The sequence below is a fragment of the Rana temporaria genome, chromosome 4, assembly GCF_905171775.1.
Source record: "Rana temporaria chromosome 4, aRanTem1.1, whole genome shotgun sequence".
NCBI classification, from domain to species: Eukaryota; Metazoa; Chordata; class Amphibia; order Anura; family Ranidae; genus Rana; species Rana temporaria.
Genome location: NC_053492.1, coordinates 332,728,612 through 332,742,677, shown reverse-complemented (window position 1 = coordinate 332,742,677; position 14,066 = coordinate 332,728,612). Strand labels below are relative to the sequence as shown.

The 14,066-nt window shown below is 42.3% G+C and overlaps 1 protein-coding gene across 2 annotated transcripts in view; it reads right to left on the bottom strand.

Moving 5' to 3' along the window:
* Positions 1 to 14,066, bottom strand: part of ARID4B (AT-rich interaction domain 4B) — an 897,525-nt gene that overhangs the window by 403,806 nt on the left and 479,653 nt on the right. For both annotated transcript variants that reach the window (XM_040350731.1, XM_040350732.1), the window contains exons 9-10: positions 1,180 to 1,259; positions 1,016 to 1,089 (exon numbers count right to left, since the gene is read on the bottom strand). In XM_040350731.1, coding sequence (XP_040206665.1) covers positions 1,016 to 1,089; positions 1,180 to 1,259 — 154 coding nt within the window. The remainder of the gene's footprint in view (positions 1 to 1,015; positions 1,090 to 1,179; positions 1,260 to 14,066) is intronic.

Genomic DNA, 14,066 nt, shown 5'->3' with positions numbered 1-14,066 from the left:
TAGGTTTGTTGTGCCCTGGTTCACATTGATGCTACTTTGAAATCGCCCTACTTCGCTTGACGTAGCACGATTTCAGGTGCTACTTGATTGACATCTGTGTGGCTTCATGCACAATGTCTATTGAAGTCGCACCTGAAATCTGCAAAAGTAGTACAGAAACGACTTTTTCAAATTGGTGTGGCACCACAAAATCGCTGTCCCACTGATTGGAACAGTGCCATTGCCTCCAATAGGCTGCGACTTGTCATGTCATTTGATCTCTCAAATCGCATGACAAATCGCTTTAATGTGAACCTAGGCTGTAAGTCAGAACAGGTACATTTAAGTGTAGCTCCAGCCCAAATTTTTTTTTTTACATTTTTTGGATAGCATAGGGAAGGGTTAACACCCCTGCTGTCTGTGCCCCTGTTCAGAACATTTCACCTCACATTCTGTCCCTAGGACAATTGGATTTTGAAAATTTGGGGTTGCTGTGGAATTAAGGACTGGTGATAAAGCTTCAGTGGAGACACCTTTTTTTCCCATGATAACTCATGGAGGAGTGAATTTGACTTCCTAGGAGTATATTTCCTCTCCCTTCCTGTTGTCTCCCTCCGGTCGTAAGTAGGAGTCGTTTGTAACTCGGTTGTTTGTAACCCAGGGATCGCTGTACTGAACTGGCCAGAACAGTGCTTACTGTGAAGAAGACTTTCTGTATTTTGACTCTTTTCCTCCAGACTCTATGGCCAACCAGGAGGTGTGCGAATCGGCTCCATTGAGAGACTGCCACATACTCCTGTCATGCAAATTGGATGCAGGGAAAACCAGCCTTGATCTCCTTTTCTCAATTGAGAAAAAAACATTAATCTTTCCTCATAACTGAGCTCCTCCATGCCTCTTATAAGTTTGGCTGCCCATCTCTATCTGTTGTCAAAAAAATCCCCCACTTTTATGAAACAGGAAAATAATCATGTTTACCAAATTGGTAATTGGGATTAATAAAGTATTCTGAATCTAAATTCAAAACAGCTCTTACCTGGCTTTAAAATACAGTCAGTTTGAAGAGAAATGTCACCAATGTCTCGAATATCTGCTTTCCCAACAGAAAAGCTGTAAAATTCAACAAAAGTTGTCAAAATTGACTACTTCATAATATATCTGTCATACAATAAAGAAAGAGAAAAAAAAAAACTTACTTACAATTTGCCATCTTTAAACGAGCGTACAAAAATAAAATCTTTTTTAACAGCTATGTCATCGCAACACTCTGGTGATACCACCTGTTAAATGAGAACACTGATGAGAAAATTATGTAAATAATAGGGAAATTTTGAGACAGAACTAGGATACAGAGATAAAAAAGAAATATATAAAGAAATACAAATCACCCAATACAAATACAATCACTGAAAAACCATATGGCTTAAACCAATCTTTAAAGTGATTGTAAAAGTTATTTTATATATATATATATATATATATATATATATATATATATATATATATATATATATATATATATATATATATTTTAAATAACAAACATGTCTTTACTTACCTGCTCTGTGCAATGGAATAACACAGAGCAGCTGAAATCCTCCTCGTTTTAGGTCCCCTGCCGGCGCTCCTAGCACCTCCCCATGGGGGCACTTGTGCGTGCTCGCACCCAAATCCAGCTGCTGCATCCATAGACACAGACAGCAGGACTCGGCCCTGCCCCCTGCTCCATCATCACTGGCTTTGATTGACAGCACTGGGAGCCAATGGCTCCTGGTGTCCCAGGAAAGCCAGCAAGACCCGGACATGAGGGGAGAGAAGAGCTGAAGATGTGCACAGCACTGGATCGAATGAGATCTCAGGTAAGTAAAAGGGAGAGGTGGGGGCTGACACCAAAAATGTTTTTTACCTCTTTAGGATAACACTAATAACACAAACAGATAAAACATCATCAATGCTAAAACCATTCTATAAAAAAAAAGAAAAGAAAAGGAAGTTGGGCCTTGGAGAACATAATTTAAGATGCTAAATTGTTATATGAATTCTGGCTAAGGACTAGTAATTGTGGACTTTGAAGGCACACGATAAGTATGATAAGAAACTAGATAATTTCTTTGATTTTATATTTGTAACTGTTTTTTATGACATTTCTATAAAATAAATTATCTAGTTTCTTATCATACTTATTGTGTGCCTTCAAAGTCCACAATTACTAGTCCCTAGCCAGAATTCACATAATACCGGGACGGTGGCACATTGGTACCAGTGTATCCTCAGTATCACCCTGAAGGGATGTACGTTAAAATTAGTCCTTATTGCTAAATTGTTATAGCTACAGCAGGAGTCAAGATTTTGCACAGCATAAACAAACACTTATTTTATATAGGTTCTAGACACAATGGTTAATGAAAAAAGTGTATATGACTATTAACCACTTGCCTAACAGGCCAATTCTGACATTACTCTCCTACATATAAAAATCTTTTTTTTTGCTGGAATTTACACACAACCCCCAAATATTATATATATATTTTTAGCAGAGATCCTACAGAAAAAAAATGGTGGTCTTTGCAACTTTTTATCTTGCATAGCATTTGTGCAGCAATTTTTCAAATGCTTTTTTTGGGGGGAAAAGTTTCATGCATAAAACCCCCCCAAAAAAACAGTAATGTTAGCCCATGTTTTTGCATAATGTGAAAGATGATGTTACGCTGAGTAAATAGATACCAAACATGTTACGCTTCAAAATTTGCACATACTTGTGAAATGGCGCCAAACTTTGGTACTTAAAAATCCACATAGACGAAACTTTAAAAAAAAAAAACTGGTTAAATTTTTGGAGCTACAGGAGGAGGTTTTGGGCTAGAATTATTGCTCTCACGCTATGGTTTGCAGTGATACCCTACATGTGTGGTTTGAACATCGTTTACATATGTGGGCACGACTTACGTATGCGTTCGCTTCTGCGAGCAAGCACGTGGGGACAGGGGCGCTTTAACCACTTAAGCCCCGGTCCATTTCACTGGTCAAAGACCAGAGCACTTTTTGTGATTCGGCACTGTGTCGCTTTAACTGACAATTGCGCGGTCGTGCGACGTGGCTCCCAAACAAAATTGACGTCCTTTTTTTCCCCACAAATAGAGCTTTGTTTTGGGGACATTTGATCACATCTTCGGTTTTTATTTTTTGTGCTATAAACAAAAAAATCTCAATAAGTGTTTATTGATTGGTTTGCGCAAAAGTTATAGCGTCTACAAAATAGGGAATAGTTTATGGCATTTTTATTACTAGTAATGGTGGCAATCAGCGATTTTTATCAAGACTGCGACATTATGGCGGACACATCAGACACTTGACGCCATTTTGGGACCATTGTCATTGATACAGCGATCGGTGCTATAAAAATGCACTGATTACTGTAAAAATGACACTGGCAGTGAAGGGGTTAACCAGTAGGGGGCGCAGACAGGGTTAAGTGTGTCCTAGGGATGTGTTCTAACTGTGGGGAGGGCGTGGTTACGTGTGACATGACACTGATCACCACTCCCGATTGCTTGTTTACATCAGCATTTCCCCTTTCTTCTTTTCCGTGAGATGATCGCGGGTATCCCCGTGGACTCGCGGTCAGACTCACAGAGCTCGCGGCGGGCGTGCGCACGCCCACAATGCCGCCTCTTAAAGGGGACGTACCTGTACGTCCATTTGCCCAGCCGTGCCATTGTGCTGACGTATATTGTCGTGCGCTAGTCGTCAAGGGGTTAATTTTTTTTTGTTAATTTTACTTTTATTTTTTTTTAGTTTGATGCTTTTTTTTTACATTTTTTATTTATCACTTTTATTCCTACCTCAAGGAATGTAAACATCACTTGTAATAAGAATAGTGCGGTGACAGGTCCTTTTTATAGTGAGATCTGGGGTCAATAAGTCCCCAGATCTCACCTCTAGGCTGGGAAGCCTGAAAAAAAAAAAAAAAAAAAAAAAGATCCTATCCTGGCTTCCCAGCTGAGGCGGTGGCATTTTTTCAAATGCTGATTAATTTGGCATTTCAGAAAATGTAAATACTACATAAGGACCAAAAAAAAAAAAAGGGTTTTTAATACAGAAATGTTGGCTTATTGAAAAGTATGTATATGTACAGTAGAGTATGCACTCAATACTTGGTTGGGGCTCCTTTTGCATGAATTACTGCATTAGTGTATCAAAGCCTGTGGCACTGAGGATGAAGCCCAGGTTGCTTTGATAGCGGCCTTCAGCACGTCTGTATTGTTGGGTCTGGTGTCTCAACTTTCTCTTGACAATACCCCACAGATTCTCAATGGGGTTTAGATCAAGAAAGTTTGCTGGCCAATCAAGCATTGTAATACCATGATCTAATTAAACCAGGTATTGGTACTTTTGGCAGAGTGGGCATGTGCCAAGTCCTGCTGGAAAATGAAATCAACATCTCTATAAAGTAAGTCAGCAGAGGGATGCATGAAGTGCTCTAGAATTTCCTGGTAGAGGGCTGCGCTGATTTTAGACTTGATTACAAACAGTGGACCAACACCAGTAGATGACATGGCAGAGACAGTGGGATGTTTGGGCAATGCTCTGCTGGAAAAGCTTGTGTCCTGTCATTCATGTGCATGTTACTTGACACATTTCACCTACCTAAATATTGTTACTGACCGAGTACACCTCTTCATGGAAATGGTATTCTCTGATCACAGTGGCCTCTTTCAGAAGGATAGTGCAACCTACCACACTGTAAAAATGGTTCAATAATGGTCCAAGGAACACAGTGGGGTTGATTTACAAAAACTCAAGAGTGCATTAGGGTGCTGCAGCACCCCCTCCCCCCGACCCCTTTTTCTTACCTGAACCCAATCGTTCCAGCAACAAGGACGAGCACAGATTGATAGCAGCAGGAACCATTGGCTCACGCTGCTATCAGAAATCCAGTGAAGTGGGAGCCAGGTGCGTGCCTGAGTCATGTGTTAAAGGATGCAGCAGCTGCATGGAATGCGGCTCTCTGTGGGGGCACTCAAGAAGGAGGAGCACCACGAGGGGACCCCAGAAAAGGGATGACCGGGGGCCAAAAAAACCTTGCACAGAAGAGGTAAGTATAAAATACTTGCCATTTAAATAAAAAACAAAAGGGTCATAGCGGTGCTACGGTGGCGTAAAGACATGTAGTGTCTGAGATCTACACCAGGAAGAGCTTCTCATCTGCTCCTGCCTGCGATCCTAAACATGGGGATCACCGTGGAAAACAATCTGCCACCATTCAGCAGTTTTTCACCCCAGGAACACCGAGAACTCGATCGGCCTCCCGGAACAAGATGGCACCAGAAACCGCCACGAGGGACAGTGCGGCACCTCTTGCAGCTGTATCTCAGGTAGGAAGCTTTCCTCCGCCACTGACAGGGCTCTCTCCCCTTTGAGCTCCAGTCTCTCTGGCATACCTGTGCTATTGAGAGAGGACTTGCAAGCCAGCTCTATTCAGCCCAGCATGTCGGCTGATTTCACAAATCCTGGCGTTCTGCCTGCCCCTGCCTCTCATCGCGTATTGTCTCCTGCAGAGATGTCAGCTATCCTGTTATCCCTACCGACGAGACAGGATATGGAAACTATTGCGACCAGGATGGTTTCCATCGTTGTGTCAGGACATTACGAAAGTGTCTCAAAATGTACAAAAACTCAAAAACACTGTTAATATTCTCTCTACTGATAGAGATGCAATGCTGCAAAGGCTGGACTCTCTGGAAGCTCTGCACAAGCAAGAACAGACTGCTATGACCCACCTTCACTTACAGCATGATGATTTAGAAAATCGACTAAGGCAAAAGAACATTAAGTTGCGTGGCATTTCCGGAGCCTTCTAGAATGGCAGACTTACGTCACACCATTATTGGCATATTTAATGACATTTTGGGCAGGCCTACATCTGTGTCCATTGAACTGGATAGGGTAAACAGAGTTAATGTCCCTGGCGGTGGAGAACGCACCCAACCCAGAGATGTCTAATGCAGGGTGCACGGATAGGGGCCCAATACAATCTGACGGTGATAACATTCACCTCCTTCTGGATCTATCTTGCAGAAACCTTTACATGAGACCTCAAAGTAAGTCTCGGCTGGATAAGGTTAGGGACTGTGGTAGCACATATGTGTGGAACTATCCTTTTGGCCTCACTATATACCTATGCAATGACAGTTTCTTTTTGAATGACCACAGGCAACTGCCAGGTGTGTTTTGCTTCCTTGACACTGACCCCATTGACTTACCTGATTGGTTGGAACTGGATACTGTCCCCAATAGGCCTTTATTCCCCTAATGTAGACATAACATGTCTTCTACTAGAAACAACTCCAGTTAGCAACCGACTGGTCCACTTTCTAGAATTCCCCGTTGCGTCAGAGGGGGGGCAGTGTCAAGTATGACGCCACAGGGAAACCGCCGGAATCCCCCGTTGAGTCAGAGGGAGGTGGGGTCACACGTGCACGTATTTAAGAGCTGTCATGGCGAGTCTCGCGTCATTTGGTGGGCGTTTCCCATGTAGGCGGAATAGATCGTGTTGGCGTGTCATCGGGTCGTGGAAGGATTATATCACTGGATTATTTTTTATTACAGGACTTGTCCCAAGCTTTGTGTATGTTTGTTTTTACAATTGTTGTCACTTTTTTTAGGTGAAATGGTAGGGGTACAATGTAACCCGTTACCAATTCACATAGGGGAGGGGCCGGGATCTGGGGGTCACCTTTGTTAAAGGGGCTTCCAGATTCTGATAAGCCCCCGGCCGCAGACCCCTACAACCACCGGGCAAGGGTTGTGGGGATGAGGCCCTTGTCCCCATCAACATGGGGACATCCTCCCCAAGTTGAGTGCATGTGGCCTGGTACAGTTCAGGAGGGGGTGCTCTCTCACCCCCCTCCTCTTTACCTGCGGCCTGCCAAGTTGCGTGCTCGTTGAACTGCGAGAGACGTAATTATGCGATTACACAATTTTCAAGACAAAGAGCAGATCCGTTTATCCCTAAAATCCAAGGTTCCAGCAAAGTTTGAAGAGACTACCTTACAGATTTTCCCGGACCTCGCAGCCGAGACACTAATTAGGAAAAGACTATTAAAACCTTTAGTGGAGCAATTAAAGCGGCAGGACATTCAGTACTTTTGGGGCTGCCCAGCCTGCTTAGTTGGAAGAAAAGATGGACGCTCTGCCACTTTGAGATTCCCGGAAGACATGGTAAACTTTTGTAAGAGGTTGAGCATCCCAGAAATAGAGATTCCAGGCTGGTGGGAAAAAGAGGAGAAGAGGCCTAATTCAGAACAGCAGCTTTGGCAACTGATTCCCAAAAAATAAATAAAAATAAGGCGCAGTAGGAGGGATGAGAAGAGAAGAGAAGAAAATGATGAGAATAGGGTAGAGAGAGGATGAGATGGTTCTTGGAGGGAGGAGCGGGAGCAGGGGTGGGGGACGGGGCGAAAGGTTAAAGGTTACGGCCACCTTGGTATAGCAGGAAAAATGTGAACAGAGCTGGCGCAGGGGGCCTCCCAATTTGGGAGGACAAATGCCCCCGAATAAAGCCTCACCCAGAGTCCAACCTCTAGGGGGGAGAACCTTAGGGCCGGATGGGGGAGGGCCACGGATCTATGGGCCATGGGGAGGCCACTAGCCCTCATGATGGGGGGGGAGGGACGGGGGGATGGGAGGGGTGGTGGGAGGGGTGGAGAGGGGTGACCTCTAGGAAATTATATAATAAGACTTCGGTTTTAGAAAGCTACCTCATAATATCAGATGATTAAAATCAATATCATTTCATATAATGTCCGGGGAATGAATGCCCCTATCAAAAATGCAAACATAATACGGGAATTAATTTTATTTTTATTTTTTCCCACATCAGACTCCACCCAGAACAAGAGACAAGCACACAGTTATTTGTTTTTGCTTATATCGTCTCTGCTATGGTTTTGCATCATTTGTGGTTTTTCTTTTCCTTATCTTTTGTTATTATTATTATTTTTATTTATTTTTTATAAGTATATATACAGTATATATATATATATATTAATATGCAAATAGTGGGATAGTGGCGCTGCTGAGTCGACTATAATTACATAAGATATGGGTAACCCAAGTTGTCAAACTTGTGTTGGGTAACCTGAATAAGGGATAAATCCAATATCGTGGACCCCCTTTCTGCAACACACAATAAGAGATGAAAATGTGTGTAGGTTACCCCATTAATAATGCCAACAAAAACTTGCTGCCAAGTAAGTGGCTAGTTAATGGCCTTCCACCATAGGTTGGTGTCCGTATACCAAGTAAGATAGTAGAGAGATAATGAAGGATCATCAATAATCAAAAAGTAGTGCAGGTCAGGGCCCTGTGCAGGCCAGTAGTTTCACAGTAATCTTGTAATCAACAAGTGTGTACACGGGTGTGTCTCAAATCCTAGTGCACCTAAATGTGTAGTTGGGCTCCTCCTTGATAAGGAATACCAACTGGGAGTGTGCTATTGAAAATAAAAATAAAAAATAGAATTACAATACCGTGCCTAATCCAACTGGCATAGACACCAACAGCCTATAGTGGCTCTTAATATAGTGATGTGTAGTTGTGTATGCTTACAAATTAATTAGTGAAAAATAAAAAATAAAAAAGTATATAGTAACCGGTATATGGTCAGGAGGACACTGTGCAGGCCAACAGGTGAAATTTGTGGTTGTGTCAACAACCCTGATCAATTCTCAAAGCCAGACAGTGTAATTAGACCACCAAAGTGTTGCAGACAATTATATATATCCTAGTTCATAGAATAATCAATATAAGTGCAGGAATACAAATGCTTTCTAGAAATGCTCCCCCGCTTAGGTCCCCACTCACCAGATGTCGACACCCCCAAGGGGCAAAGGGCGGTGTTGGTGATGGTACCTTGATCACTCCTGTTGCACAGTGCTCTGTTTTGGATCCTCGGCAGTGCAGCTTCTCAAAGATAAAAACCGCTAAGGCTGTATCTCGGGCGGCAATGGTGGTGTCAATGTAAAAATGGTGGTGGAAATGTAAAAAAGGGAAATCCACATAGCGTGATATATTTTTTTGGAAAGTTCCAAAAAAATGTTTTATTTTTTATTTAAGATAAGGTTAAAAATTACTTAGTGGAGAAGTCTCCACGGCAGGTCCTAAAGACAGCTGGGTTCCTCCCACATAAAAAACTAAGTAAAAACAAATGAGCAAAAGGTGTATGCTTCACTGACCGCCTATCCCACAGAAGCTGCAAATAGAGGCTGCCGACACCGCCGGTGATTTCCTCCTCAGGCGTCCGTGTTAGACCGGGCAGCTAGCAGCTGGGATAGTTGGCGTATGGCCAGATATTGTGCGTGTGTACGTGCTTGTAAGATGGTCATATGACGCGTTTCATCATGTGACTTTTTCAAAGGTGACCATCACCTTTGAAAAAGTCACATGACAAAACGCGTCAGGTGACCATCTTACAAGCCCGCATGCTATCTGGCCGTACGCCAACCATCCCAGCTGCTAGCTGCCCGGTCTAACATGGATTCATGAGGAGGAAATCACCGGCGGTGTCGGCAGCCTCTATTTGCAGCTTCTGTGGGATAGGCGGTCAGTGAAGCATACACCTTTTGCTCATTTGTATTTACTTAGTTTTTATATGGGAGGAACCCAGCTGACTTGAACTTTGATCCATTATTCCCACTAGGAACAGTGGAACCCACAAAGCTTATTTAGCCTTTACGGACTTCAGCATTGCTAGAAAGCATTTGTATAGATTATTCTATGAACTAGGAGATATGTAATTGTCTGCAACACTTTGGTGGTCTAATTACACTGTCTGGCTTTGAGAATTGATCAGGGTTGTTGACACAACCACAAATTTCACCTGTTGGCCTGCACAGTGTCCTGACCATATACCGGTTACTACCGTGTTTCCCCAAAAATAAGACGTACTCCTAAAATAAGCCGTAGCAGGATTTCCGAAATATAAGCCATACCCCCGAAAATAAGACGTAGTGATGGGCGTAGCGGCGCGGAGCGGTAAACAAGACGTGATAGGCGTATGTACCGTAGTGTACTGGTGCGGAGCTGTAAAGAAGTCATGCAGCCCGTCTTATCTGCTCCATTGTGACAGCTGCTACGGTATCTCTAGGTGACCGGAGAGGTGTTGGCAGCCCCATCAATAAGGTCGGCTCCCCCTGTCAGGTCCCGCTAAAAGTGAAAGTAAAAAGTCTCCTCAGTGAAGTGACCAAGTGAGGAGCAGGACGCTCTGTGCTCAGGGGAAGAAGTAAAGCTTCTCCCCAGCACTGACCAGCAACAGTCTCTCACCCCACACACAAACACCAGGGGATAGGGGGAAAAACTTCAGCAAACAGTCTGCTACTGTATTTGAATAAATGTAGATTGTTGTACCATACTTGCCGGTAATAAAAATAAGACATCCCCTGAAAATAAGCCATAGTGTGTTTTCTTGAGGAAAAATAAATATAGGACGGTGTCTTATTTTCGGGGAAACAAGGTATATACTTTTTTATTTTTCACTAATTAATATGTAAGCATACACAACTACACATCACTATATTACGAGCCACTATAGGCTGTTGGTGTCTATGCCAGTTGGATTAGGCACTGTATTGCAATTCTATTTTTTATTTTTATTTGCCTCAATAGCACACTCCCAGTTGGTATTCCTTATCAAGGAGGAGCCCAACTACACATTTAGGTGCACTAGGATTTGAGACACACCCGTGTACACACTTGTTGATTACAAGATTACTGTGAAACTACTGGCCCACACAGGGTCCTGACCTGCACTATTTTTTGATTATTGATGATCCTTCATTATCTCTCTACTATCTTACTTGGTATACAGACACCAACCTATGGTGGAAGGCCATTAACTAGCTACTTACTTGGCAGCAAGTTTTTGTTGGCATTATTAATGGGGTAACCTACACACATTTTCATCTCTTATTGTGTGTTGCAGAAAGGGGGTCCACGATATTGGATTTATCCCTTATTCAGGTTACCCAACACAAGTTTGACAACTTGGGTTACCCACATCTTATGTAATTATAGTCGACTCAGCAGCGCCACTATCCCACTGTTTGCATATTAATTTTATTGGTCTCTTTTGAGACCTTTCAGGGAGGCAGCAGCACAGTTACATCCTAAGCGCGGATTCCTACACCTTCTTATATATATATATTATGTTCTATCAAAAAACGTTCCCAACGTACTTGCTCCACTTCAATACAAAAATCGTATACAAGCATTTAAGAAAATTGCCCTATTATAACCCTCTGCCTTCCCACCACCCATGTTTTATCCCACCCCCCCCCCTCCCTCCCCACCCCTGCTACCTCCCCATTACTATGCTTACAGCCATATATTATTATTTATCCCTACACTGGCCCCTATTCAGGTCTTGACCCTTAGGTTTTCCGCATAGCTCCAGGTTTTCTTAAATTTCTTCCAATGTTCCCATTTCTCTTTATGTCCTGTTTTTCCCTCGTCTATGCTATTTTTTAAACCTTCCATATTATACGTCTCTTCGACCGAGTCGCTCCACTCCCAAATTGATGGGCACTCCACCTCCTGCCATTTTTTTGGAATCAGCCTTTTGGCCGCGTTTAGCGGATGTGGTGTCAGGGATTCTTTGTAGGATTTCGCTGCTTCCTCACCTCCATGGAAAAGTACTATCCATGGATCGTTTTTTATCGCCTTCCTGGTGATATCTTTTATCAAACCTAAAATTTTCTCCCAGAATTTTTTAACTTTTGGGCAGTTTCACCATAGGTGGGCCATTGTGCCCGGAGACTTGCAGCTCTGCCAACAATCAGCCGACTGACCCTCTTTAAATTTACTTAATTTGTCTGGTGTTACATACCAGCCCGTTAAGCACTTATAATTCATTTCTGTGGTCCTATTGTCCACGGCCGAGGAGTGGGTCAGTTTTTAAAAAAAATTCTACTGTGATATTATCCTTCTGTGTTCCTATGTCCCGTTCCCATTTTTTGATGAATGGAGGCATCTCCAGCTGGTCCACTGCTAATAATGTCTTATAAAGCCTTGATATAATACCTTTGGATTTAAAGGATCTGTGATACATAACCTTTCCAGTGGTGTAAGCTATTCCCCTGACCTTAATGGTTGGGGTAGCTTTTGGACAAAGTGGCACAACTGTCGGTATCTCCATTCATCAATTACCATTAATTCCTCATTGTGTTTTAACTCCTGTAGTGTTATTATTTTCCCTTTTTTTATTATATCCCTTAACCACTTAAGCCCCGGACCTTTAGGCAGCTAAATGCCCATGCCAGGTTTTGCGATTCGGCACTGCGTCGCTTTAACAGACAATTGTGCGGTCGTGCGACGTAGGTCCCAAACTAAATTGACGTCCTTTTTTCCCCACAAATAGAGCTTTCTTTTGGTGGTATTTGATCACCTCTGTGGTTTTTATTTTTTGCACTATAAACAAAAACAGAGTGACAATTTTGAAAAAAATGCAATATTTTAAACTTTTTGCTATAATAAATATCCCCCAAAAACATATATAAATTTTTTTTTTCCTCAGTTTAGGCCAATACGTATTCTTCTACCTATTTTTGGTAAAAAAAAATCGCAATAAGCGTTTATCGATTGGTTTGTGCAAAATTTATAGCGTTTACAAAATAGGGGATAGTTTTATTGCATTTTTATTATTTGTTTATTTTTTTACTACTAATGGCGGCGATCAGCGTTTTTTTCGTGACTGCGACATTATGGCGAACACTTCGGACAATTTTGACACATTTTTGGGACCATTGTCATTTTCACAGCAAAAAATGCATTTAAATTGCATTGTTTATTGTGAAAATGACAGTTGCAGTTTGGGAGTTAACCACAGGGGGCGCTGAAGGAGTTAGGCTTCACCTAGTGTGTGTTTACAACTGTAGGGCGGTGTGGCTGTAGATCTGATGTCATTGATCGTGTCTCCCTATAAAAGGGATCACACGATCGATGCAGCCGCCACAGTGAAGCACGGGGAAGCCGTGTTTACATATGGCTCTCCCCGTTCTTCAGCTCCGGGGAGCTATCGCGAGGGGGCGGCTAGAAACGAATAGCCGTGCCCTCATCCCGGATCGCTCCCTGAGGCTTACCGACCGCGGTATGTACCGGGGGGGGGTCCCGATCGGACCCCCGACCCGAGGAAAGGCAGCGACGTATAGTTACATGCGGCGGTCATTAAGTGGTTAACTGTGCTTTATCTTTTTTTTATCCAATTCCCTCCCACTATTTTTTTTCCTGGTGCAAAATATAAATTTTACTTTAACTCTATAAGAGGTGAATTATATTCCTTATCTATTTGTTTGTGTAGTATGTCCCATATTTTAAGTGCGTTGCGTGTTATCTTGTGAGTGTTCTCATCCAGTGCTCTAAACTGAGGGGGATTCCAAATAATACTTCCCAATTTTGCATTAGACAGTGCATTTTCTATCTTTACCCATCTTTTTTCCTGATTATCTCTGGCCCACTCCACGACCCTAGACAGCACCGCTGCATTGTAATATTTTTTAATGTCTGGGACCGCAAGTCCGCCATATTTTTTTTTCTATTTTAAAACCAGGAAGTAGATTCTGTGTTTTTTATTCTTCCATATATAATTCATTACCAAAGTTTTAAGTACTCTAAGGTATGGTTGCGGCAATGCGATTGGTATCATCTGAAATTTATAAAGAATTTTTGGAAGAAGAACCATCTTCAGGATTTAATTCGACCTATCCAGGAAATTGGTCTGTTTATTACTCTTTTTATTTCTGTTTTTATTTCATCAAGTAGGGGAATATAATTTATTTTATATACTTTCTTAATTGAGTTAGCGAGTTTGATTCCTAAATATTTAAGATCCTTCTGCCAAGGAAACCCATACTCCTCCCTTAGGAACCGTTCGTCTAATTTGCTGGTATTTACATTTAGGATCTCGGTCTTAATTACATTACATATCTCCGTACTGTTTAAGTATTTTTAGTAAATTCGGGATTGACGTTCTAGGTTTGACAATATAGAACAGTACATCATCAGCGAAAGCGGATAATTTATGTTCCTCTTCG